General features: G+C 37.7%; 3 protein-coding genes across 3 annotated transcripts; all 3 read left to right on the top strand.

The window, feature by feature from the left end:
- Window positions 1–1,514: 1,514 nt before the first annotated feature.
- On the top strand, window positions 1,515–13,436 carry LOC127448640 (protein transport protein Sec61 subunit alpha-like 1). The gene is made up of 12 exons (XM_051711320.1): window positions 1,515–1,670; window positions 2,658–2,725; window positions 2,833–2,898; window positions 3,023–3,101; window positions 3,355–3,486; window positions 10,457–10,566; window positions 10,739–10,892; window positions 11,015–11,175; window positions 11,343–11,540; window positions 11,673–11,864; window positions 11,994–12,070; window positions 12,160–13,436. The coding sequence occupies exons 1-12, from the start codon at window positions 1,664–1,666 to the stop codon at window positions 12,344–12,346; spliced, it is 1,431 nt and encodes a 476-aa protein (XP_051567280.1). The 5' UTR covers window positions 1,515–1,663; the 3' UTR covers window positions 12,347–13,436.
- Window positions 13,437–14,104: 668 nt separating this feature from the next.
- Window positions 14,105–16,142, top strand: chchd4b (coiled-coil-helix-coiled-coil-helix domain containing 4b). Its single transcript, XM_051711632.1, has 3 exons — window positions 14,105–14,126; window positions 15,498–15,596; window positions 15,907–16,142. Exons 1-3 carry the CDS (start codon window positions 14,105–14,107, stop codon window positions 16,140–16,142), a joined length of 357 nt encoding a protein of 118 aa, XP_051567592.1.
- uroc1 (urocanate hydratase 1) lies at window positions 15,312–24,838 on the top strand. Its single transcript, XM_051711314.1, has 21 exons — window positions 15,312–15,596; window positions 15,790–17,089; window positions 17,180–17,310; window positions 18,016–18,146; window positions 18,283–18,376; window positions 18,985–19,044; window positions 19,142–19,270; window positions 19,393–19,454; window positions 19,594–19,660; window positions 20,459–20,602; window positions 20,822–20,910; window positions 21,005–21,067; window positions 21,147–21,326; window positions 21,437–21,534; window positions 22,113–22,185; window positions 22,264–22,453; window positions 22,924–23,022; window positions 23,110–23,209; window positions 23,680–23,761; window positions 23,940–24,039; window positions 24,128–24,838. The coding sequence occupies exons 3-21, from the start codon at window positions 17,185–17,187 to the stop codon at window positions 24,266–24,268; spliced, it is 2,028 nt and encodes a 675-aa protein (XP_051567274.1). The 5' UTR covers window positions 15,312–15,596; window positions 15,790–17,089; window positions 17,180–17,184; the 3' UTR covers window positions 24,269–24,838.
- Window positions 24,839–25,150: the final 312 nt, after the last annotated feature.

Genomic DNA, 25,150 nt, shown 5'->3' with positions numbered 1-25,150 from the left:
TCACCTGATCAATGACACAAAATACCAGACAGACATCAATTCAAGACAGCGTTAGATTTACAATTATGCTGAGTAGCCTACATGGTGCCCTCTATTGGTTAGAGAGAAAATATGTGGTAACAACTCTGTTTTCTAATGATTCAACGGCACCCACTGGTGGAAAAATTAAATTAAATTAAATTAAATTAAAAAAAGAAGGCCTTACCTGTGATTCTCTGAAAATGAAGTTTATATATACACACTGGTGTCCAGAAGTTTGGAATAATGTACAGATTTTGCTGTTTCAGAAGGAAATTGGTACTTTAATTCACCAAAGTGGCATTCAACTGATGTAAAAAACGGAACCATCACTATTTGAAAAAAGTCATTTTTGATCAAATCTAGACAGGCCCCATTTCCAGCAGCCATCACTCCAACACCTAGAAAATCACTTGCCATTATATCAAATACAGTTGAAAGCTATTTGGTTTGTTAAATGAAGCTTAACATTGTCTTTGTGTTTGTTTTTGAGTTGCCACAGTATGCAATAGACTGGCATGTCTTAAGGTCAATATTAGGTCAAAAATGGCAAAAAAAAGAAACAGCTTTCTCTAGAAACTCGTCAGCCAATCATTGTTTTGAGGAATGAAGGCTATACAATGCTTGAAATTGCCAAAAAACTGAAGATTTCATACAATGGTGTACACTACAGTCTTCAAAGACAAAGGACAACTGACTCTAACAAGGACAGAAAGAGATGTGGAAGGCCAGATGTACAACTAAACAAGAGGATAAGTACATCAGAGTCTCTAGTTTGAGAAATAGATGCCTCACATGTCCTCAGCTGACAGCTTCATTGAATTCTACCTGCTCAACACCAGTTTCATGTACAACAGTAAAGAGAAAACTCTGTGGTGCAGGCCTTATGGGAAGAATTGCAAAGAAAAAGCCACTTTTGAAATAGAAAAAACAAAAAGAAAAGGTTAGAGTGGGCAAAGAAACACAGACATTGGACAACAGATCATTGGAAAAGAGTGTTATGGATCTTAACCCCATTGAACTTTTGTGGGATCAGCTAGACTGTAAGGTGTGTGAGAAGTGCCCGACAAGACAGCCACCATCTATGGCAAGAGCTACAGGAATTAAAAAATTCAAATTGTAATAATAGTAATTTTTCACATTATTAATGTCCTGACTATACATTGTGATCAGTTGAATGCCACATTGGTGAATAAAAATACCTATTTCTTTCCATAAGAGCAAAATCTGTACATTATTCCAAACTTTTGGCCGCCAGTGTTTTAAATGAGAACGTGGTACTCATTTAACTAATTTAACGGTCAGCTGAGTTAGCTTTGAACCTTCTTTATTCTGCAAATAACAGTAAATTAAACAAATCGACGTGGCAAGTTTGAAAACATTTGGAACACATTCTAGAGCGCCTCGAGATGATTAAATCACTGGACGTGAAACAGAAGATCAATCGCGGCTCGCGGTTGATCTGACGTGTAGTAGAGTCGGTGTAGTGTTGACGTGTCTTTAAGCGCTCTCCTCCCTTCAGCTGTTTCCTTTCAGCTCTCTCTCTTTTTCTTTCTCCCGGGCGGCGGTGCGCACCGGCAGGGCTGGACTATCCGTCAACTCTTTGGGACTTTAGATAGTGACCGTGACTTCGGGTGATCACACCATGGGGAGTGAGTAGAGTGTTTTGAAGCGTTTCTAGCGTGTTTAATAAAGTAATCCAACGTACTTTTGCGTTTGTACCACAGTTCAGTTTTGTTAGCACCATTAGCACGCTAGCCGAACAGCTTTCTTTGATTTGGACTTGTGATGTAGATTTATTTACCCCGGTTCCTTCTGTACGAGTAAAATACATAAATTTTGCCTCTTAAGATTGTCTGTTTGTCATCTGAGTTGTTATTCATGAGTGATTTTTCATTTGCAATGCTTTCCTGATAGCTAAAGATTGAATGGCCGCTGACAGCTTCCTGCGTTTGTCTGTGTCTACCTGTTTCTTTTTCTTAAGTCGTAAACGATTCCTTCAAATATTTATGGTAAGACATTTAACAGTTATTAACGGAAGATAAACTGATTTATGCATTTGTTGGCTTGACAGACCAAAGGGAAGTTGACAAATGTTTAGGCTAGTAAAGTAAGCTAGCTAGTTATTGGAAGCTAATTGTGTCCATTATTTGATCATTCCTTGTCAATTCCTGATGACTCATGATGCACTATCAGAGAAGTCAGTTTATTGTTAGGTCTGTTCAGTGGTGAAAAACATACTTCTGACAGACGTAGTATTTTTAGTAAGTAGTAGTATTCGTAGTAAGTCAAATCTTGATGACGACGCTTTGATGCTCAGCATCTTCCTACTGTTGACAGATGTAACATAACACTGAATTTGGGAAGAATGTTCTTTAGTTGGTCATTAATTTCCGTATAAATCTCCAACTGCGGCTCTTATAGCGTATATAGTTAAGGTTGTCTACATTTGGTATGTTTTTGAGGTGATGGCATGAAAAGCGAGAAGTTCAGTTGATGTTGTTCTGCATTTAGTGAAATTGTCATGTTTTATTTTGTGCAGCCTATTTGAATGGATTTAGAATATTAAACTAGGCAAATAAACAGTCATGTTTTGGATGTTTGATTTTCTAACATTTTTCCTGTTCTTTAATTTCCAGTTAAGTTTTTGGAGGTTATAAAACCGTTTTGTGCTGTTTTGCCGGAAATTCAGAAACCAGAACGAAAGGTATACCAGTGTACACAACATATGATATGTATTTTGCTTCTTTCTCGACTTGAATTAAACTCCTATAAATGCCTGAATTTTAAACCATGCTTGTGCTTGTATTTCAGATCCAGTTTAGAGAAAAGGTGCTATGGACAGCCATCACATTGTTCATCTTTCTTGTTTGCTGCCAGGTACATTTTATTTCTCCATGTATGAAAAAAACAAACAAGCATTTTGTTTGTTTGAATCATGTCATGAACAGTTATGGTCACTGTAGTGACTGCTTTTCTCTGCCTCTCTTTCACTTCACATCAGATCCCTCTGTTTGGGATCATGTCTTCAGACTCCGCAGATCCATTCTACTGGATGAGAGTAATCCTGGCCTCCAACAGAGGTACATGTGTTTCTGTACATGTTAAATCATATTTTACACAAGTTATGTTCATAGCTAGCTAATTCAAGCTTGGTGAATATAACATTGTTTTGAGAGCAGCCTACTTAATATATTTCCCTGATGGTCATCTAAACTCAGCCATGACCCATCATTTTGTTAATGAGAAGGATATTTTGAGTTGTCTAGGGTGTGTAGTGTTCTCAAGGTGGGGATTGTGGTGTAGTGAAGTTAAGTAATGTGTGTATTTTTTTAGGTACTCTGATGGAGTTGGGTATCTCTCCCATTGTGACCTCTGGTCTAATCATGCAGCTGCTGGCTGGAGCTAAAATCATTGAGGTCGGAGACACACCTAAAGACAGAGCGCTCTTCAATGGAGCTCAGAAACGTAAGTCTCTTTAGAGTTTTGATGTATAATGGGCTAAGATCATATTTTGAATATGCTACATTTTTTCACATACAAATGTAGTTAGATGGGTTATAGGTGACACTAGGCATGTTTCCATCCAAGTTGCAAATTTAATTTATTTGAAAAAACATAATAATCGCAAAAACGATGTGCAAATAAAGCCGTTTTCCATCCTACGTGTTCAAAAAAACAAAATCATCGCTTCAGGAGAAAGTGTAGCCTCTATGACTCTTATTAATAAATACTCGCGGTTTAGAGCACACAGAAAAAACACTCAATGCCTGAGTATACTCCGGTTGTCCATGTTGCTGATCACTCCACGCTCAGTATGCGTGACGTAATTTAGTCATCAGTGCAGTCCATGAGGCGTGACCGCGCGCGGCCCAGATTTTCTCAACCCACGGATGTGGTCCTCGTCTGTGCGTATCATCGCCGCATGCACCGGCCATTGACTGTACTAAAAGAGTATCACAAAGCAGCTGTATTGGGCATGCGTCGAACGCGTTCGTATTCGCTCGTGGTAAGAAGAGTATACTCAGAATGTCAACTCGGTCGGCAGGGTGCGATCTGATCTGGAATGCAGAAAAACTAAGTGTACCCGGGCCTTTAAGAACTTGTCTCATGTCTGGGAGCAACAGCGCGTCACGCAGTTCTGGGAGCGCTATGTGTGTGCGTTCCTTCTTCCTTATGTTTTTGCCATGCGGATCTATAATATATTTTTTAAAAGTGTCAATAAACCTGCTCTTTGATACATTTCAAGTTTGTATTCGACTTATTTGCTCTGCAAACTCTGTGCAGGCTTTGGATTTTCTATACACCGTTATTTCAGGATGAGCAGAGCAACATTCATTTGATAATTAGTTCGCTTTTTAGTCCAGTTATGAACGAGTTATTCAGTCACATGACTTTTTTGGTGTGCATATTTTATTCTTAATAAATTCAATAGGAGTTTATTTGGTAAATGTGTATTCATTATGGTTTATGTGCTTTTCTTCTTATCGAATAAAAAATGTATTCTCCTCAAGCAAGCGTATATGTTTTTATGCGATTTTCCAAAAATGTGCATAAGAATACGTGGATGGAAACCCAGCTACTGATCATTAGAAAAGTTTGTCAGGACAAATGTTGATGTTGGTTTTACAAAGCCTTGTCTGAAAGTTTGATTGTTATACAGACATTAAAGGCAAACAGTCAACTAAGATAGATAGATAGATACCTTAAAGCAGATTAAAGGCCTTTTGTGATATTGTTTGACAGAAGGAATTTGAATTAACATGCTTTCCATTGGCTTATTTGAACATTCCGTCGATGAAAGTCTATGGGATTTTCCCCCCACTTTTTGATCGTCTGTTGTGCGAAAACCATAAAGGGAGTCACACACTTGATGTTTCTTGTGGACAACACAGTGCATTTAAATATTCTAAACTATTGTTTTTAACAAAGATGCACACATTGCTGCCTCCGGTCTGTGTCAGCTGACAGCGCCCAGCTACAACTCCAGAGGCTGCTCAAATTTTTGTAGCGCCACAGAGTGCAACTCGCATAGTTTTCTATTAAATTCAACCCAAATGATAGTCAAAGGACATAGATTATTTATTCTAGCCATCATTAGATGCTACATTGTGTATTTGTATATTTCATATAGCCTAATCAATGTAGTTTCAGTTACAAGTATGTCTTTTTATGGTTTGATAGCCTGAATGAAGCCTATTCAGTTATTGAACTAATTTAAATTCACCAAGAAAAAGCTAAGACCTAAACATAAACAAGTCCTTTGTTACTTTCTGCTATCAAAGCAACTGTTTTTTTTTCTTTTTTTTTCTCTCTTCCAAATAAATGTTTTCAAGGTTTATTGTTCACATCTCCCACTTTCTTGCATGGCAAACTCGCAAAATTGCCCCTCCGTGATGCTTTCTGCATAGCTTGTTACGTGGAGGGCAATGCAGCGCTTGACGCTAGCGTTGAATGGAGCGTTGATACCTCAACTCATGTAAAATGCGCTTTACAATGATGAAAGAACATTATTAAATCTCAGAATTATTATTATTAAGCTATTATTGTCATCTTTTCTGATAAGTCATGCCCAGCAGTTTTTAAATACTGTAGGAAACTGATACCGTAGATCTACTTTGTTCTTATAATGCTTAAACATTCTACTGAAGTCAGTAGATTTGTAGTCATGCAAGTTTTAATGTAGGAAAAGGTAAGGATGTTATTAAAACTCACTATTATTGTTGTCTTTTTGGATGAGAAATCATGCTCAAAATGAAGGAAAACTATAGATCTACTTTGTTCTTTTAATGCTTAAACACTAAAGTCTCAGTAGATTTCGGTCATGAACAACTCAAAATGTTTCAATGACTCGCTCATAGCACACAAGACGCTCATTTGTCGCCACCTAGAGACATATCCAGAAGTGGTAACTGAACTGAACAGTTAATAAAATTAAACAAATTTGTGACAGAAGCAAGCCACACCAAAATACCCTTTATTTTTGCTGCTGATTGTGCACAATTGTGCAGTTAATTTGCTATATTTGAATCATAATAATCACTGGAATTGGTGCTTTTAGCTTATTCTTTAAAAAAAAAAAATATTCCCGGAGAAAACGTTCATGGACCAGTGATTGTCTCACCTTTTTTGCCCCTCATGAGTTTGCATCCCTGTAATTTGCTGTGGCATTGCAATACTTAATTTGCAAGAACAAATCTACAAATTAGAAAAGAAGCACAAAAAAAAAAAAGGTTGGAAAACACGGCACTAACCTGCAAACTCATCAACTTTACTTCATTCATTCTTAAAGAAATACAAAAACCTTCATATATTCTGTCTGTATGGTGACTAGATTCACAATTTTGGACTGCCACCTGCACCGCATCGATGCGTCCTGTGTGCGATACCTGTACCACAACGTGATGTGGCGCTTCTTGTCCGGTGTGCGACCGGCTTAAATCTGATCAGTTAGAAAAACATGCCACACTATCCCATTAGGGGTCAACCGACATGGGTCTTCAGGGCTGATACGATAATGATTATTGGTAATCAAGGAGACCGATAACCAATATTTGGGGCCAATATGCATTTGCAGTAAAAATTTACATTTTAGTGTCCAAATTTGAAATACAAATCATGAAATATGGCAAAACAGAACATTAAAATATTATCTTTTGAAGAATACTAGAAAACAAAATATCAATATTATCATTATTATTATTATTATTATTCATATATAGATATATACAGTTGTGCTCAAAAGTTTGCATACCCTTGGAGAATTGGTAATATATGTTCCATTTTTAAAGAAAACATGAGTGAGCAGGCAAAACCCATTTCTTTTATTTCTTAGGGGATTCATATTCAACTGTAGGTTATAACAGAATGGCACAATCATAAAACAAAACATGGCAACAAAGAAAAAAATGAAATGACCTCTGTTCAAAAGTCTGCATACCCTTAGTTCTTAATACTGTGTATTGCCCCCTTTAGCATCAATGAGAGCATGCAGTCTTTTGTAATAGTTGTCTATGAGGCCCCAAATTCTTGCAGGTGGTATAGCTGCCCATTCGTCTTGGCAAATTGCCTCCAGGTCATGCAAAGTCTTTGGTCGTCTTGCATGAACTGCACGTTTGAGATCTCCCCAGACTGGCTCGATGATATTAAGGTCAGGAGACTGTGATGGCCACTCCAGAACCTTCACCTTTTTCTGCTGTAACCACTGGAGGGTCAACTTGGCCTTGTGCTTAGGGTCATTGTCGTGCTGGAAAGTCCAAGAGCGTCCCATGCGCAGCTTTCGTGCAGAAAAATGCAAATTGTCTGCCAGTATTTTCTGATAACATGCTGCATTCATCTTGCCATCAATTTTCACAAGATTCCCTGTGCCTTTAGAGCTCACACACCCCCAAAACATCAGTGAGCCACCACCATGCTTCACAGTGGGGATGGTATTCTTTTCACTATAGGCCTTGTTGACCCCTCTCCAAACATAACGCTTATGGTTGTGACCATAAAGCTCTATTTTGGTCTCGTCACTCCAAATTACAGTGTGCCAGAAGCTGTGAGGCGTGTCAAGGTGTTGTCGGGCATATTGTAACAGGGCTTTTTTGTAGCATTGGCGCAGCAAAGGCTTCTTTCTGGCAACTCGACCATGCAGCTCATTTTTGTTCAAGTATCGTCGTATTGTGCTCCTTGAAACAACCACACCGTCTTTTTCCAGAGCAGCCTGTATTTCTCCTGAGGTTACCTGTGGGTTTTTCTTTGTATCCCGAACAATTCTTCTGGCAGTTGTGGCTGAAATCTTTCTTGGTCTACCTGACCTTGGCTTGGTATCAAGAGATCCCCAAAATTTCCACTTCTTAATAAGTGATTGAACAGTACTGACTGGCATTTTCAAGGCTTTGGATATCTTTTTATATCCTTTTCCATCTTTATAAAGTTCCATTACCTTGTTACGCAGGTCTTTCGACAGTTCTTTTCTGCTCCCCATGGCTCAGTATCTAGCCTGCTCAGTGCATCCACGTGAGAGCTAAAACTCATTGACTATTTATACACGGGCACTAATTGCAATTTAAAAAGCTACAGGTGTGGGAAATTAACCTTTAATTGCCATTTAAACCTGTGTGTCACCTTGTGTGTCTGTAACAAGGCCAAACATTCAAGGGTATGTAAACTTTTGATCAGGGCCATTTGGGTGATTTCTGTTATCATTATGATTTAAAAAGGAGCCAAACAACTATGTGATGATAAATGGCTTCATATGATCACTATCCTTAAATAAAAGACAGTTTTTTGCATGATCAGTCATATTTTCAAAATCAATGCCAAAATTTCACAATTTCTGCCAGGGTATGCAAACTTTTGAGCACAACTGTATATACTGGCAGCCAGAAGTTTGGAATAATGTACAGATTTTGCTGTTTTGGAAGGAAATTGGTACTTTAATTCACCAAAGTGGCATTCACTCCAACTTCCAACCTTATCCTTGAGTAATCATGCTAAATTGCTAATTTGGTATAGAAAATCACTTGCCATTATATCAAATACTGCTGAAAGCTATTTGGTTCATTAAATGAAGCTTAACATTGGCTGTGTTTCGTTTGGAAGGCTGTGTCCTCAGGAGGTCGCATTTGTCGGCCACATACGTCATTGAGGCTGTCTCGTTTCAGAAAAGCGAGTAGGACACTTCGAATGCAGCCTTCGAATGCGACCTTTTATGGGAATTCGGAGGATGTATGAGGTGTATCCTTCATGGGCACTCACAACCCACAATTCTTTGCTTCAACGGAAATATCTAAAAAAAAAATGACACTAATTTGCCCGTAAATATGATGTTCAAACGCAAGTAATGTTAATTCCTAAGTTGAAGTACCTCAGTAGTATAATTATATTAATATATATAATTAAAATAAAGTATTAGACTAAAACTACACCTGTAAAATCTATTTTCTTTTCTGTCTACATTATAACGCTCCTTAATTTTATCTCATACATTCCCTTCCAAAGGAAATTTGTTCCCTTCTCACTCAAAGCGCTCGCGCTTGTTAAAGAGTGGCGTGCTGTCATAGCAACCATGTTACGTTCCATTTCCGTTTGTCCTACGAAGGCCGTCTCGTTTAAACGAGACTTGTTTAAAGGAGGACACTCAGTATACCGCAGCCTTCAAAGGATGCTTCCTACCTAGCATGCAGCCTTCCAAACGAGACACAGCCCTGGTCTTTGTGTTTGTTTTTGAGTTTCCACAGTATACAATCGACTGGCATGTCTTAAGGTCAATATTAGGTCAAAAATGGCAAAAAAGAAACAGCTTTCTCTAGAAACTCATCAGTCAATCATTGATTTTATAAACTATCACAAAACCACAGCAGAATGATGGCCTAATATCGGATAATTTTCTAACATTTATTGTAAAAAAGTAAATCATTCACTTGTTGCTGTGTGTTGTATTGAAGAGACGGTAATAAAATCTGCTTCTTTACCGAGATCGTGACGATGCAGTGTTTCTTGTCTTCATGTAAACCTCTGTTCATATGTACCTGCATAACCTCCAATGATGCCTTTGTTTATTTATTTCCAAAGGCGATGTTTTATAAGCCATGCTGAATGTGAGATCTGCATGTCAGTTTACTATACACTGCTAAGAAAGAGAGAATGCTCTCTGACAAGAACGAAGAGAAAAATGCATTTATTAATTTGCCAAGATGAGACAAGATGCAGTTTTGGTGCAAAGAAAGTTAAAGCAGCATTTGCCCAGTGGTTTTCTGCTCTCTGCTGGTTGTGTACATTTTGTGGAGGTGTGTCAGACGGCGCGGAGGACTGTCCTGTCAGCGCCTGATTTCATTCATTCTGCCAGTGCAACAGTATGATACAACGATGGCAAAATGCGATTATACGGTAAAACTATATGCACTCAAAACCAATGAGTTTATGAAAATCATAATGAATGATAATATGACGACTTGTATTGCCGGCCTGTAATATAAAGCCCCGGAGTGCTTGCGGTGTACACAACTCTGTTGTTTTTTAGCGCTGCTTACCTAAAGTGTAGAAAGTGCCGTTGTCATGATGTCTTGCTGTCCGGATGGAACACATCTGGGGTCTGGACACGGTCTGCTAATTGGTGACCTCTGGCATAGAGGATTGTGATGTTTATTGCAACTTCAGTATCTGCATATCTTGCAGACCACAAGCAGTAACCTTTCAGAGAGAGGCGGTGGCATCAGAGCCAAGGGAGCGCATTTTAAAATGTATAGGCAGTCAGATCGGACAAAATATCGGATCCGATTATCGGCCAGGCTGTTAATCGGTCGACCCCTAGTCTGAAGGTCTGTGCAGAGTTTGGTGGATGTAGCTTGAAAATTTTAGGAATTGGTGTTATAAATTTTGGTCTCTGTTTAGGGATTTTGAAAAAAACTTTTAAGCCAACAAAATGATGGTAAACACTTTTGTTTTTCAGTATTTGGTATGATCATCACCATTGGCCAGGCTATTGTGTATGTCATGACTGGAATGTATGGAGACCCTTCAGAGATGGGTGCTGGCATCTGTCTGCTAATCATCATTCAGGTGAGAAAGCATGGACATACATATTTGTGCATGTATTAGTTATTGAGTGGCTTTTCTTGGGACAGATAATCCATATGCAGTTTTGTAAATTATCTCTGACTTTGCATGTGTGTTGTTTTGTGATATATATATATATATATGGACATTAATTGAAGTGGTGTGCTCTCTCTAGTTGTTTGTGGCAGGTCTGATTGTGTTGCTGCTGGATGAGTTGTTGCAGAAGGGTTACGGGTTGGGCTCTGGTATCTCACTTTTCATCGCCACCAACATCTGTGAGACCATCGTATGGAAGGCATTCAGCCCAACCACAGTCAACACAGGCAGAGGTAAGTATTCTGAAGGATGTTGTATGGGACCATTCTTTGCTGTCAAGTTTGAGTGGTGTTGATTTAAATCTTGTGTGTGTGTGTGTGTGTGTGTGTGTGCGTGCGTGTTTTCGCACATTCAGGTACTGAGTTTGAAGGAGCCATCATTGCTTTGTTCCACCTGCTGGCCACTCGTACTGATAAAGTGCGAGCTCTGAGAGAGGCCTTCTACAGGCAGAACCTACCCAACCTCATGAACCTCATTTCTACAGTCTTTGTCTTTGCTGTGGTCATATACTTCCAGGTCAGTTTTATTTAAAAAAATTGTTGCAAAGCAGTTAAAACTAATTTAATGTAATTACTTTGTATATGCAAGCAATATAAATAGCTTTTAACCTTTACAAATACAATGTAAAGGTGAGTAAACAAAGATGTCTTTTTTTTTTTTTTGTTTTGTTTTTCTCATCATAGGGCTTCAGAGTTGACCTGCCTATCAAGTCTGCACGTTATCGTGGCCAGTACAACACGTATCCAATCAAGCTGTTCTACACCTCCAACATTCCCATCATCCTGCAGTCTGCTCTGGTGTCTAACCTGTACGTCATCTCTCAAATGCTCTCCACCCGCTTCAGTGGAAACTTCCTTGTCAACCTTCTGGGGACTTGGTCTGTAAGTGACATCTGACATAATAAGCATACAAAGCTGCTTTGGTCTTTCAATAAATTGTATAAACACCATGTAAAATTAGGTAAATATGAGATACGCCATCACTAATGGCTTGTGGTGATAATTTATTTGTAGGACACCTCATCTGGTGGTCCAGCCCGTGCCTACCCTGTAGGTGGTCTGTGTTATTATCTGTCCCCTCCGGAGTCATTTGGTTCAGTGCTTGACAACCCAGTCCATGCAGTTATCTATATTGCCTTCATGCTGGGATCCTGTGCCTTCTTTTCCAAGACCTGGATCGAAGTTTCTGGATCATCTGCCAAAGATGTAAGGCTCTAGTTGTGTTTGTGAATGTATGACTAACTGAACCTTAAAAGAAAGTCGAGCAAGTAGTCTAGTACTGTTTTTCCTGTTTGAAATGTGTGCATATTCAGAATTAAGCAAAATGTGTTTCAGGTGGCAAAGCAGCTGAAAGAGCAACAGATGGTGATGAGGGGACACAGAGAGACCTCCATGGTTCATGAACTCAACAGGTGAATCACAAGAACACCTTCATTATGAGCTCAGTCTTATGTCTTTATCAGAACTTTTATTAACCTCTGGGGTTATCTGGTATATGCAGGTACATCCCCACAGCGGCTGCATTTGGTGGGCTGTGTATTGGGGGCCTTTCAGTCATGGCTGACTTCCTGGGTGCTATCGGCTCAGGAACAGGGATTCTATTGGCAGTTACCATCATCTACCAGTACTTTGAGATATTTGTGAAGGAACAGAGTGAAGTCGGCAGCATGGGAGCGCTACTCTTCTAAAAATGGACACTCGCAAATCCTACACGCATGCTTTCTGACACCTTATAAAACACTTTTATTATTTTTATGGTTGTTATTGTTGTTTTATTTTTTATTTAGGTGCAGTTTAAGCATTCAAAATGGTCTGTCACCAGTGCTGTCTGGGGAGAATGTGTTGTCAGTTGCTAGTTTAGGCAAAGTATATTCTCCCATTCATCAGAAGTGGCAAAACGTTACTTAAATTCAGTGATTAAGCTGAACTTCAGTGATGGGACAGTAAAGATAGACTCCGTGAGCTCTAAGAATATTGAGGAACTTTCCCTTCCTGGTCTGTCCTTCCTCTGTCTCCATGTGTTACTGAATTCCCTCATTTTCCCTTTTCTTTCTAGTAGAAGCCTGCTAAAAGGTTTTCAGAAAGTATTGCTAATGTTGGGTGATTGATTACTCAACACTGCCAATTCTGTCTGGCTGATCAGTCATATCAGTCTTGTATCTGTGGCTGACAGACAGCTTTTTCATCCATAATGGCTGGTGGCTAGTGCAAGGCTCCTTCTTACTCCTGCTAATTACATATTTAATCACAAAAATCGTGTTTTAGTTATGGCTGAAGACCTGTGGACCAAACAGAAATGCTTGGTTACAAGTCAGCAGCAGAATAGTGTCAGTTCTAAACAAAACAAGATTACAATAGAGGAAATGCCATGCTCAGTGTGGCAGCATTCCCTTATTGGTGTTTTTCTTTTTTTTTTTTTTTCTTTTTTTTTCTCTTCTCTCTCTCTCTTTGTGATGTGTACATGCTGGAATCCTTTTGTACAAAATAGGTCTTACACTGTAGGCAGCAAGGATTTTCTTTATTTGAAAGTGCTTTGTGTTTAGGAAAAGCTTTTCTGACAGAAATATTTGAATTGGTTACACCGACAGTCCATTTACTTCTCATCTTTAAGCCCTTATTACTGTGTGATTGGGTGTCTGTAGATATGACATTTAATTCAGTGCAACCATGTAAAAAAAAAAAATTATTTTCTTTTTTTGGACTATGTAAAAAGAAATGTTACGAACAAAGATTCAGCAAAGATGGATTATTCTCAATAAAAAGATTTTTGAGTGAAAAGTTTTTTTTTTGAGAATTACGAACTGGACCGTCAATAACAGACTAGAAAACAAAACTTGAAATCTGAATTGTGTTTACCGTTTTTAGCCTCCCAAAATAAATATGGGCACAAAAAAAAAAGGAAATTAGCGTTGAGTTGTCAAGTAATGATCAGGAAACTGGTTGGACATTCGTATGAAGGTGCTCTTTTATTGGTGTGGTTTCTCTGTTATACTTGAATTCTTACAATAACTAATTTCTAGTCCATTTCCAGGCTTTCTACGAGTCTCAATACATTTACAATAAAATACTATTTTAAATCGTACACTCAAACGATTAGTTTTATTAGGGGTTCAAGCACAAAGTGCTGAATTGTAATTGTAAGAATTTTTATTATCATTCTGCCCTAAAACTGATCGTGCAGACCTAACCGTAAAGTTTTACGGGTAATCTGAGGGGAAACACGTGGGTGTGTCGACTGTTTATGACGTCACGATGTTTGAACCTATAACTGTTTTGAAAGCATGTTAAATGGTATTGACAGGAGCGCAGGTTGGTCGCGATTGCTTGTGAACTGTGCAGTTGTACAATTGATACCGCAGTACTTAAATAACATAGGACAAGAAAAGCAGCGAAAGCACTAAATCTACAATGCTTATGCTAAATTTCCTTAGAATATTTAAATAGACATGACTGCACTCAACAAGGAAGGTACTACAGCCAGTAAATTTCCAGTAAAATGCTTCATTTCAATATTGAATAAAACTTAATTTAATTGGTATGATAACTCATCAGCATTTTATGTCAGTAAAACATGATTATAGCCATAAGAGTGCAATGACCTTGGAGTCAACGAAACACTGGTTGCCTTGTCATCCCAATATCAAATATGGACTGGAAACCGGAAGCAAGAATAGACATAGTTTGAGATTTATAACTAATGCTCTGTAATCTTCTATACATATATCATGCATTACACATGCACTGGCATCCATAACAGGATGAACCAAGCGATGAAGCCAATACACAGTTAGTGTTGTGAGTTTGAAAGCTGAGTGAAGAACTTTTTTTTTAACGACAGTTAAAATGCAACTGAATAAACAGTCAAGCAAGGCACATGCATGAATACATATAGTACCAACATTGCTACCTCAATACTAAGTTATTAACAAAATGAAATATAAAACAAAAACAAAGAGGGGTCTTTTTATTTATATTTTAACAAATTAAAGGTATAGTTCACCCAAAAATGATAATTCTCTCATTTTCTTAACTTTTTTTGTTTCAAACTTGTTTGGCTTTCTATCTTCCATGGAACAAAAACAAAGACATTGTAATGGAGATATGGTGTCTGTTTGTCCATACAATGCAAGTGAATGGTGATCAAATTTTCAAGTTCCAAAATGGACATAAAGGTAATCCATAAGACTCCAGTGGTTTAATCCATGTCTTCTGTTGTGATCCAATTAATTTTGGGTGAGAACAGACCAAAATATAACTCCTTTTTTGATTTTTACATTAATAGTCTCCTTGGAAATCATGATTTCAGGCTCGATTACACTTCCTAGCACCATTTAGAGCTCTGTGTATGCGTCAAGCACTAGGAAGTGTAATCGAGCCTGAAATCATGTTTGTGCCTAGAGACTGCAATTGTAAAATGTACAGTGAAAAAGTTACATTTTAATCCGTGTTCACACAGAACTGAATGGATCACTTCAAAAGACATGGTTTAAACCACCGGAGTCATATGGATTACATTTATGCTGCCTTTATGTGCTTTTAGAGCTTGAAAATTGGGTCACCATTCACTTGCATTGTATGAACAAACAGACATCATATTTCCATTAAAATGTCTTCATTAGTGTTCCGCAGTCATATGAGTTTGAGACAACATAAGGATGAGTAAATGATGAGAGAACTATTATTTTTGGGTGAACTATTCCTTAAAGTACTTTTATAATCTTGGCAAATTTGCCGGCTTGCTTATTTCTCATAAATTTTAAGAATGGAAAATAGTTACAAATAAATTCTCTTTTAACTGAGTGAAGAACTTGCGCACAGTCACTAATTCACTCTTTACAGGGAAGGACCAAGTCATTTTTGTTACCAAGGAGAAACATGAGATCCCTAGCACCGTAAAGCTCATTAAAGAGGATGCGAATGAGGACCATGAAGAAAAAGGTGAGGGAAGAGATGATATGAGCATGGAAAGCATAACAACTTTGATTACATACTGTAGATATAACAACAGAAGTGATTGACCAGTGTTTGATAGTCTGTATTTTACATTACACAGATGAAAGAAATACTTCATTGATCTCTGAGAGTCTGATTTGAACCGTATAACCTAATAATTTTGAATCCACATCTTCAGGTCTTATCTTGTCGAGGGGTGAGATAAATTGGGACTGTCCCTGTTTAGGGGGGATGGCAAGTGGACCATGTGGAGAGCAGTTTTAAGCTGCATTTACCTGCTTCCATTTCAGTCAAGAAGAAGTGAAGGGCTCAGACTGCCTGGAACAGTTTATGAGCATGCAGGAGTGTCTCCGTCAACACCCTGAACTTTATCCTGATGAGAAGGACCCTGATCCTCATACTGCAAACCCTGAGCCAAACTCACAGCAGAAAGACTCTGCCTCCATATCTGACTTCACTCCAACCAAAGAGTCTGACACAATACCAACTGAGACTGATGTGATGCCTTCACAGTTGCCCATAGCTAGTTAAAATCAGAGATTCCTCATTATTATTATTTTTTACGACAATCTATTTATATGAAAATAAAAATATTTAGACTTTTTCTTTGACAAAATCTTTTATGAATGGGATAAATTTAATGTCTTAATATTTAACACGATATAGATGGCAAGATGTGTAGAGAAGGCATGCAAATAATCTATTTTTTTTTCCATAGCCCACCATATAATGACTTCTTACACCTTTAGTGATTGTCAATCATTTCTTTTTCCCTTTTTATACAGTAACAGTGATTTTGGACATTTTTGTAACTTTGTTACATATTGACATGCATTATGTGTATGAACGTGTGTGTGTATGTTTAAGTCTCCTTCGCCTGTGTCAAAAATTATACTTGACTGAAAGTCAAGCTTGGCTTTGTTGAAAGCCAATATTTCACATAATAGAGAATGTCAAATTATAATACAATTTATTATGGAATAACATTGTGAAGTTTCATAGAATTGAACAGGATCCCTGATGAAGCTGCTTTCAGATTTGTATCAATCATCGAATGTCAGAACAATGACCACTGATCAGTTATTTAACATGACACATGTTCTGTGTACAGTATGTGTTTATAGGAATACTCGTGATTCCTCTCTCTCTCTCTCTCTCTCTCTCTCTGTGTGTGTGTGTGTGTGTGTGATTTTTGTATAACCAATTTAAATCTCAATAGTGCTTTGGCTATGGGTTTTTTTTTTTTTTTTTTTTTTTTTTTTTGGAGAGTGCTACATAATGCCTCACTCGTTCAATGATTACCTGACAAGAGATATTTACAGTTTCTTATTGGATGCCGCTAGAGGGAGAAATAAGTAAATTGACCAATGGGTTGATGGGGAGGAGGTTACAGGGTCAGCAGGGCAGTAGTTGTATGAAAAACCTCCAGTGATTGCACCTGAGCACAAGCACATACAACTTTAATCCATAGAGAACCTGTAAGTATAAGTCTAGACTCCTCAATTCTGATGTATATATAGATTTTTGTCTGCTGCTTTCATTTATTTAAATCTCTACTTTGAACATAGGAACAATGTCCAGCCTAACGGAGATCTGTGCGGGATTGCCCCTTGATCCTCTTCCCCCAAATCATGGAAGAGACCCCAGCATACCTCATGCCCCTGTTCGTACTCCAAACCTTACTTCGGAAGAAGAACGGGTGGGTCACCACATCTCTCTCACACCCATACACAGTTTTGTTGTTGTTGTTGATGTTTTTTTGTTTTTGTTTTAGGAATATCTCTACACCTATGAAAACTGATTGTTCTCTTTCATTAGATACAGTATATTGTCAGTTAGCCAACATTAAATTGAGGTGGTATTGGTCTACAAATATGACTAAAATGAAGTAAATCCTGGTAAAATTGTATATTGAAACATACATTTCAATTCAGTAATTATATTCGTCACTGTTTCCAAATTAGATTACATAATCATGCACTGAAAAGCAGGGCTGACTATACCCAAAAAGTGTAATAAAATGCCTAAATATCTAGTTGTATTTTGCAAATATATAAATATCCACATCTTCCATTGTATTGAAGTATTCTGTGGTCAAGTACTAGATTTAGAATGTTTTAAATGCTTCAGGTCCACTCGATGGTCAGCAACAGACATTTCTTAAAAAATGACAGAATCCTCTCGAAGCTTTCCACACTGACAGTCCTGTCAATTATTAGAGAAGATAAGAGTGTGAGTTTTGATGGGAGAAAGGGAGCAATGCTCAGTGAAAGAGGGGCTGAGGGACAGAGACCAAACATTTTGTAACCTGATTGCATCATGACCATTCAATGAGTGGGTGGTCCAAAATCTCTCCAGTCTTTCTTTATCTTGTCTCATTTTGGATATCTTTCTCTCTCTCTAGCTGGCTTTGAGGAATGCTATGAGATACTTTCCTCCTGCACTACATGCGACTCTGGCTGCAGAGTTTGCACAGGAGCTCAGAGAGTATGGACACATATACATGTACCGCTTCTGTCCTGCACTCCGCATAAGGTACAATAACAATCACACACAAACACCATGAATAACTTACTGCTGACCTGAATTACACACAAGCCAATAGCATACATGAACAAATTTGACTATGGCAGATCACACCATATCTATGACTGTGTGTGTTGTGTTATAGAGCCTATCCCATTAATCAGTACCCATGCAGAACAAGACAAGCTGCTGCAATCATGCTTATGATCATGAATAATCTGGATCCTGCAGTAGCGCAGGTAACTTTTTACATTTGTTTATTCAACCGAATATTTAATAAACAGCATTATTTAATAAACCAGTGGTGGCTCAGCAGTTAAGGCTCTGGGTTACTGACCAGAAGGTCAGGGGTTCAAGCTCCAGCACCACCAAGATGCCACTGTTGGGCCCTCGAGCAAGGCCCTTGACCCTATCTGCTCCAGGGGCGCCATATCATGGCTGACCCCGCACTCTGACCCTAGCTTAGCTGGGATATGTGAAAAAAAGAATTTCACTCTATATATATATATGCAAAAATTTATAATGTGTGACAATAATAAAGGCTTTCTTTCCATGGCATTGTTGAATTTGTGATTTTGATTCATTGACATGTTCCAAGCGTGTTGATTAATTTTACATAGTTGCATTACAACCACGCATATGCATTATTTCTTCAGATTGTTTCTTACGTACATGTATCTTATTAAGAATGTCCTTATTATTCAGAAGTTCAATGCGGTATGCGGCAATGTTCAATTTTAGGGTGTCAGTAAACTTGAATCTTTTTGTGTTTTGTTGTGCAAATGTTGTATCTAAAGAATTGTCCCTCTTTTTTACACTCTTCTTTCATGTTTTCACACTTTCTCAGTTCCCACAAGAGCTTGTCACATATGGTGGAAACGGACAGGTGTTCAGCAACTGGGCTCAGGTATTTGTGTGGGAAAAAGGGAAGATTTTTGTATTACAGTGTCAAATAACTTATCATACGCGCATGTATGCACTCATGAATGTGTATGTATATGCAGTTCTGGCTGGTATTTCACTATCTGAGCACCATGACTGAAGAGCAGACCCTTGTGATGTACAGTGGCCATCCACTGGGTCTTTTTCCCAGCCTCCCTTCTTCCCCACGCTGTGTTATCACTAACGGAATGGTAAGATACACACATAGATGAATTTAATTATTGGCTCAATGTGCATATTTCTCGATATTTTGTTTCTTATTCTACCCATATGTAATTTAACTGAATGTATTTTTCCTCTCATTTGGTTTCAGGTCATTCCAAACTATTCTTCTAGAGAGGAATATGAGAAGATGTTTGCTATGGGTATTACCATGTGAGATTTCACCAATCCTCAATAACAATCTAACCAGTCTCATCTAGAAAATTTGAAAATGCTCAGATGTTACTATGTATGTTAGTACATTTCAGCCAGTGTATTAACTGTTTTAGTTTGTTTCTCTGTGTATGGCCAGGTATGGGCAGATGACAGCAGGGAGTTACTGTTACATCGGTCCCCAGGGCATCGTCCATGGCACCATGGTAACAAGAACTTTAAAGGAATATTCTGGGTTCAATACAAGTTGAGCTCAATCGACAGCATTTGTGGCCTAATGTTGATTACCACAAAAATTTATTTTGACTCTTTTCTTTAAAACAAAAAAAAAAAGAAGCAAAAATCGAGGTTACAGTGAGGCACTTACAATGGAAGTGAATGGGGCCAGTTTTTGGAGGGTTTCAAGGTAGAAATGTGAAGCTTACATTAATTCTTCTGGTAAAACTCATGTATTATTTCAGCTGTAAAGTTGTTTAAATCGTCGTTTTTACAGTCATTTTAGGGTTTGTTGACATTACATCTTCATGGCAATGAAGTTGTAAAAGTTTATTTATTTATTTATTCAATTTAGATTTTCAGGGACAGTGCACATCAATAAAAAATTCTGTATATGCGGCAGTTTAGCTATTACAGCTAATTTTCAACTGTAGTCCCTGGGCAGGTATTCCATAAAAAACTGGCTATAACTTTACACAGAAAAGGTTAGTATGTGATTTTATCACACTAAAATCATGTTTACACGACTATATAACAGTGAGTATTTTAAAGTTTACGGATTGTCCCCATTTACTTCCATTGTAAGTGTCTCACTGCTTTTTTGCTTTTTTTAAAGAAAAGGAGAGACAAGTCAAAATTAATTTTTGTGGTAATCAGTATTATGCCACAAATGCTGTCGATTGAGCTTAATTTGTATTAAACCTGTAATTCCTTTAAGTAAAAACAAGCTGCTCTATCAAATGATGAAAACCCCTTAACATTTAAAGAATATTGTTTTGTATGTTTAGTTGACAGTGCTGAATGCAGGTCGAAGATACTTGGGCTCAGGTGACCTCAGAGGTCGTGTGTTTGTGACCTCTGGTCTAGGTGGAATGAGTGGAGCACAAGCGAAGGCTGCAGTCATTGCTGGCTGTGTCGGGGTCATTGCTGAGGTCAGACAATGATTAGACTTCATGCTCATCTTTTTGCACAGTACATCTAGTCTTTCTGGACATTCTGTTTTTCATCAAAAACAAATCATGTTGAGAAAGAACAATGCCAAATTGGCATGGGCCAATCAATGTGCAACTACTCAGATGAAATCACAGAGTAAACCAATATGCCTGTTCTGTGTCACTTACGTAAATGTAATATATATCTGGCATCTACAGGTTGATGAAGCTCCCCTAAAGAAAAGGCACGAACAGGGCTGGCTGATGGAGGTCACTAGTGACTTGAACCACTGTATCCAACGCATCAGGTTAAATACACAATATTACACATAAAATGTGGCACTTGCTGATAAAAGAGCAACAGAAAGAAATATCTTTATCTTTTCAACTTCATTTATTTAGGGACGCCAGAAAGGCAGAGATGGCCCTCAGTTTAGGCTACCATGGCAACATTGTGGATCTTTGGTTAGTCCTCTACTATGCATTCTACTTGCTATTGCTTGTGAGTTTGTTTTTCGTAAATGGTCAGTACAACATATTTCAGGGAGCGTCTCTACCAGGAGTACGAGCAGACAGGAGAGTTGTTGGTGGATTTGGGCTCTGATCAGACATCACTTCATAACCCATTCAGTGGAGGATATTATCCAGTGCAACTCACCTTCAGACAAGCTAACGAACGCATGAACACAGATCCTCAGCACTTTAGAACCTTAGTACAGGAGAGGTATACAAAATACTGTAATCTGAAATGTTTCAAAAAGAAGCATGCCTAACTAAAGGTGAATGCTATTCACTGTATTTTATACTTCGTAAGCTTCAAACTCTTCTGTGTAGCCTTCGTAGGCAGGTGGAAGCCATCAATAATTTGACTGATGCAGGGATGTTCTTCTGGGACTATGGCAACGCTTTTCTATTAGAAGCCAAGAGAGCAGGCTAGTAGAAAACACACATTAATGCATGCACACTACTGTACACCAAAGTATGAATAGATGGTTGTATCTCATTAAAACAGTCAAGGTCACATTGCACTTCAAAAAATAATAAAAATTAAAAATTACATTTTGCATTAAAAAATCACAGCTCTTTTCTTTTTCACAGTATTTTTTCAGTTAAATCAACATAAAATTAAAGGCGGTACAACAAATATTGGCATTATTTAAATAATTTTACAGTATTTAATACAGTATTTGTTATATACAATGTTTTGTTTTGTTTTTTCATTTAAATCAACATACAATTAAAGGCAATACAACAAATATTGGCATGATTTAAATAATTTACAATTTAAATAATATACAGTATATTTGAATACATGTTCACGTTACAGTAATAAGAATGAATTTTTTACATTACAGCAATGAGAATTTGGGGAGAGGTGTGCTTAACTCTCATGAAAATAATGTCACATTGCAAAAACCAATATACAGTATCTTCACACATTCAGTATGTAGAAGAGTTCAAAACTAATTGAGTGTGTGTCAATAAAAGAATATGTTTTGTTTTCTCTAAGGTGCGGAGGTCGAAAAGAGAGGGGGAGGAGCTACTGAGTTTAAATATCCCTCATATGTCCAACACATAATGGGGTAAATGACATCCCAAAAGCCAAAAAAGATACGCATACTCCCTCACAAACTAGTTTTGATCTTTACCTCTTTCTGTAGAGATATTTTTTCACTGGGTTTTGGACCGTTCCGCTGGGTTTGTACCTCTGGTGACCCTGCTGACCTGGCTGAGACTGATGCAATCGCCACTGCTGTATTAGAAGAGATAAGCTCAACAGTAACTGAATGTGTACGTCAGCAATACAATGACAACATCCGCTGGATCCGTGAGGCTGGGAAACACAAGATGGTATGAGTCACAGACACTCACACGCTATTATGCAACCCTAAATAAATAAAAATGAGAAAAATTCAGACTTCTTTAGAAGGTGTCACACTAGACTTTGTGTTTCACTCACGTTCATTCAGCTGCATGCATATGAGTTGAAGTTTCATATTTCACTGCGTCAAGTTCAAGTTTGATGAACTTTGACCAGCAAATTTGTATAGCAAAAAAAAAAATTGAACTAATAGAGGATCAACCTTCTTGGCTGAAAATATAACATGAAGGAAACTAGAGTAGATGTAAATTATGAATTTATTATTATATAATCAGAACAGAAGTTCTGGAAAATCCTGTTGCTCATATTCGTTTTATATGCTTAAAATTTAGTGTGACCGCCCTTTAAGTCTGTTATATGAGCGGACAGTTTTTGTGTTAAGGTTTTGTGCTTTTGCTTTACTTGCTGTTTGCATAATAAGGTTGAGTTCTGTGTTTAGGTTGTGGGTTCACAGGCCCGGATTCTCTATTCGGACCAGAAGGGAAGAGTGTCCATCGCATTGGCAATAAACCAAGCCATTGCAAAGGGCAGAGTCTCGGTAAAGCTGTTTAACACTGTGCATAGCACTCATGTCAAACATGAATAATTCTGAACACCAGTGCACATGTCATTCTCACCCCTTCAGGCTCCAGTAGTCATCAGTAGAGATCACCATGATGTAAGTGGGACAGACAGCCCATTCAGGGAGACCTCTAATGTTTATGATGGCTCTGCGTTTTGTGCAGGTACGTTGCTTACTCGCTCCCTATACTAACAGTTAACTATACTATTTAAGGTATAATGTACAGTCAACTGTAGATTATCGCAAAATAAACCCTGATAGTTTGAAAAGGTCCCTGACATGAAGTGGAGAAGACTTTGTATCATCCTGAAGGGGTTTATTTTGCGATTATCTGGTTGAATGAACATTATCCCGCTTATTTCATGGTTAAATCCCAAATTAATAAATAAAAGAGCATGAAATACTGTATTGGTTTGAATTTAAATTATTTTATTATGTGAGAAGAGTCTGCAGTGTGATAGGAGACTTGGAACTTGCACAGCTATGTAGGAAATTGGATGCCTGCAGTCAGTCATACAGTTTAGAAGTCATTACACAAAAATATTTGACCATGATTAACAAAATCAGAATGATGTATTCCAGAGAGCTGTAATATATTACTTTAAAAGATTTATAACTGTACTTTTGTTATAGACATGGCAGTGCAAAACTTTGTTGGTGATGCATTTCGTGGTGCCACATGGGTTGCCTTGCACAATGGAGGTGGAGTTGGATGGTGAGGAGAAATTTGTTCTAAATGTTTTACATAAATTGTAAAATTGTACTTCTAGTTCTAGTTATGTATATTACAAAGTCTTTCTTATCATTATGTAATATTGTTAAAAAATAAATAATTGATACAACATAAGCATTGTGAATGCATTCATTATTGACTCATTATTGAATTTCTGTAGGGGGGAGGTGATAAATGGGGGTTTTGGATTGTTTCTAGATGGTTCTGAAGAAGCAGCGCAGCGAGCTAGACTAATGCTGAACTGGGATGTCTCTAACGGGGTGAGTATGTGTTTGTGTGTGAGAGAGAGCATGTGTTATGTTTTTTTTTTCTTCTTTCCCCTATATACTGATGTGTGTATGTCACTAGGTGGCACGGAGATGTTGGTCTGGCAACTCAAATGCTTACGAGACGATTCAACGTACCATGGAGGACCAGGGTCAGCTGAGAGTCACCATGCCTTACCCAGTACAAGACGAACACATTCTGGACCGTGCACTGCAGGGCTAGACTAAACTCTACACTAAAATATAACATTATGTATTAAAATTCAATAGAATTACTATGAACTCACCTTCATCATTTCTACCAGTTCACACTAAAACACAAAGTAACACAATCAGTAGAGTGCTGCTATTCAATGAGGAAAGTGATACAATGGAATGCTCATACCAGACTGTACACAAATCTACCTAGTCAAATTCATTAAAGTAAAAGAGAGCCCTTACAAAAATGTACTGTGGGAGTACCCTGGCATACTTATGGCATCAGAAGGTAATACAATGTTACTTTGATATATATCATTGTACTGAATGATTACCACATTCATGTATTTAAATACATTTACATATTACAAGGTACTTTAAAGAATTAATGTACAAAAAACATGGTATTATTATAAAGATATTTACCATTAACTTATTTTTAAAAAATATGTAAGTTCAAACTTTTAAAGATAGGTCCAGAGAACCATAGTTCTACTATGCAATTTTTTGTTAGTGTGTCCTCATTCAAACTGTAAATTGGTTGTTTCACTCTGTCATTGTCTATAAAAACAACTGATTACATTTGTTGCTCGAACTTTGATCTTCTGTTTCTTAAATGTGATGTGTGGTCTTAAAACTGAACTAAACCGAGAATGACCAAAGTGAAGTGAAGTGTCATCAAAAACACTTCACACATCAGTGGTCTCCTGTTGGTTATACTACAATACTTAGCTAGGAAAAAAAGGCTTTTGCATAATTTTGGGGAATTTGAATTAAGAAAAATATTCAATACTTTACTCTTATAAAATGTAGAGTCACCAAAATCACTTCACACATCAGTGGTCTCCTGTTGGTTATACTACAACACTTAGCTCGGGAAAAAATGCTTTTGCATAATTTTGGGAAA

This window comes from Myxocyprinus asiaticus, chromosome 12, assembly GCF_019703515.2.
Source record: "Myxocyprinus asiaticus isolate MX2 ecotype Aquarium Trade chromosome 12, UBuf_Myxa_2, whole genome shotgun sequence".
Lineage (NCBI taxonomy): Eukaryota > Metazoa > Chordata > Actinopteri > Cypriniformes > Catostomidae > Myxocyprinus > Myxocyprinus asiaticus.
Note: the sequence above shows the minus strand (reverse complement) of the source record. Positions and strands in the feature narration are given on the sequence as shown.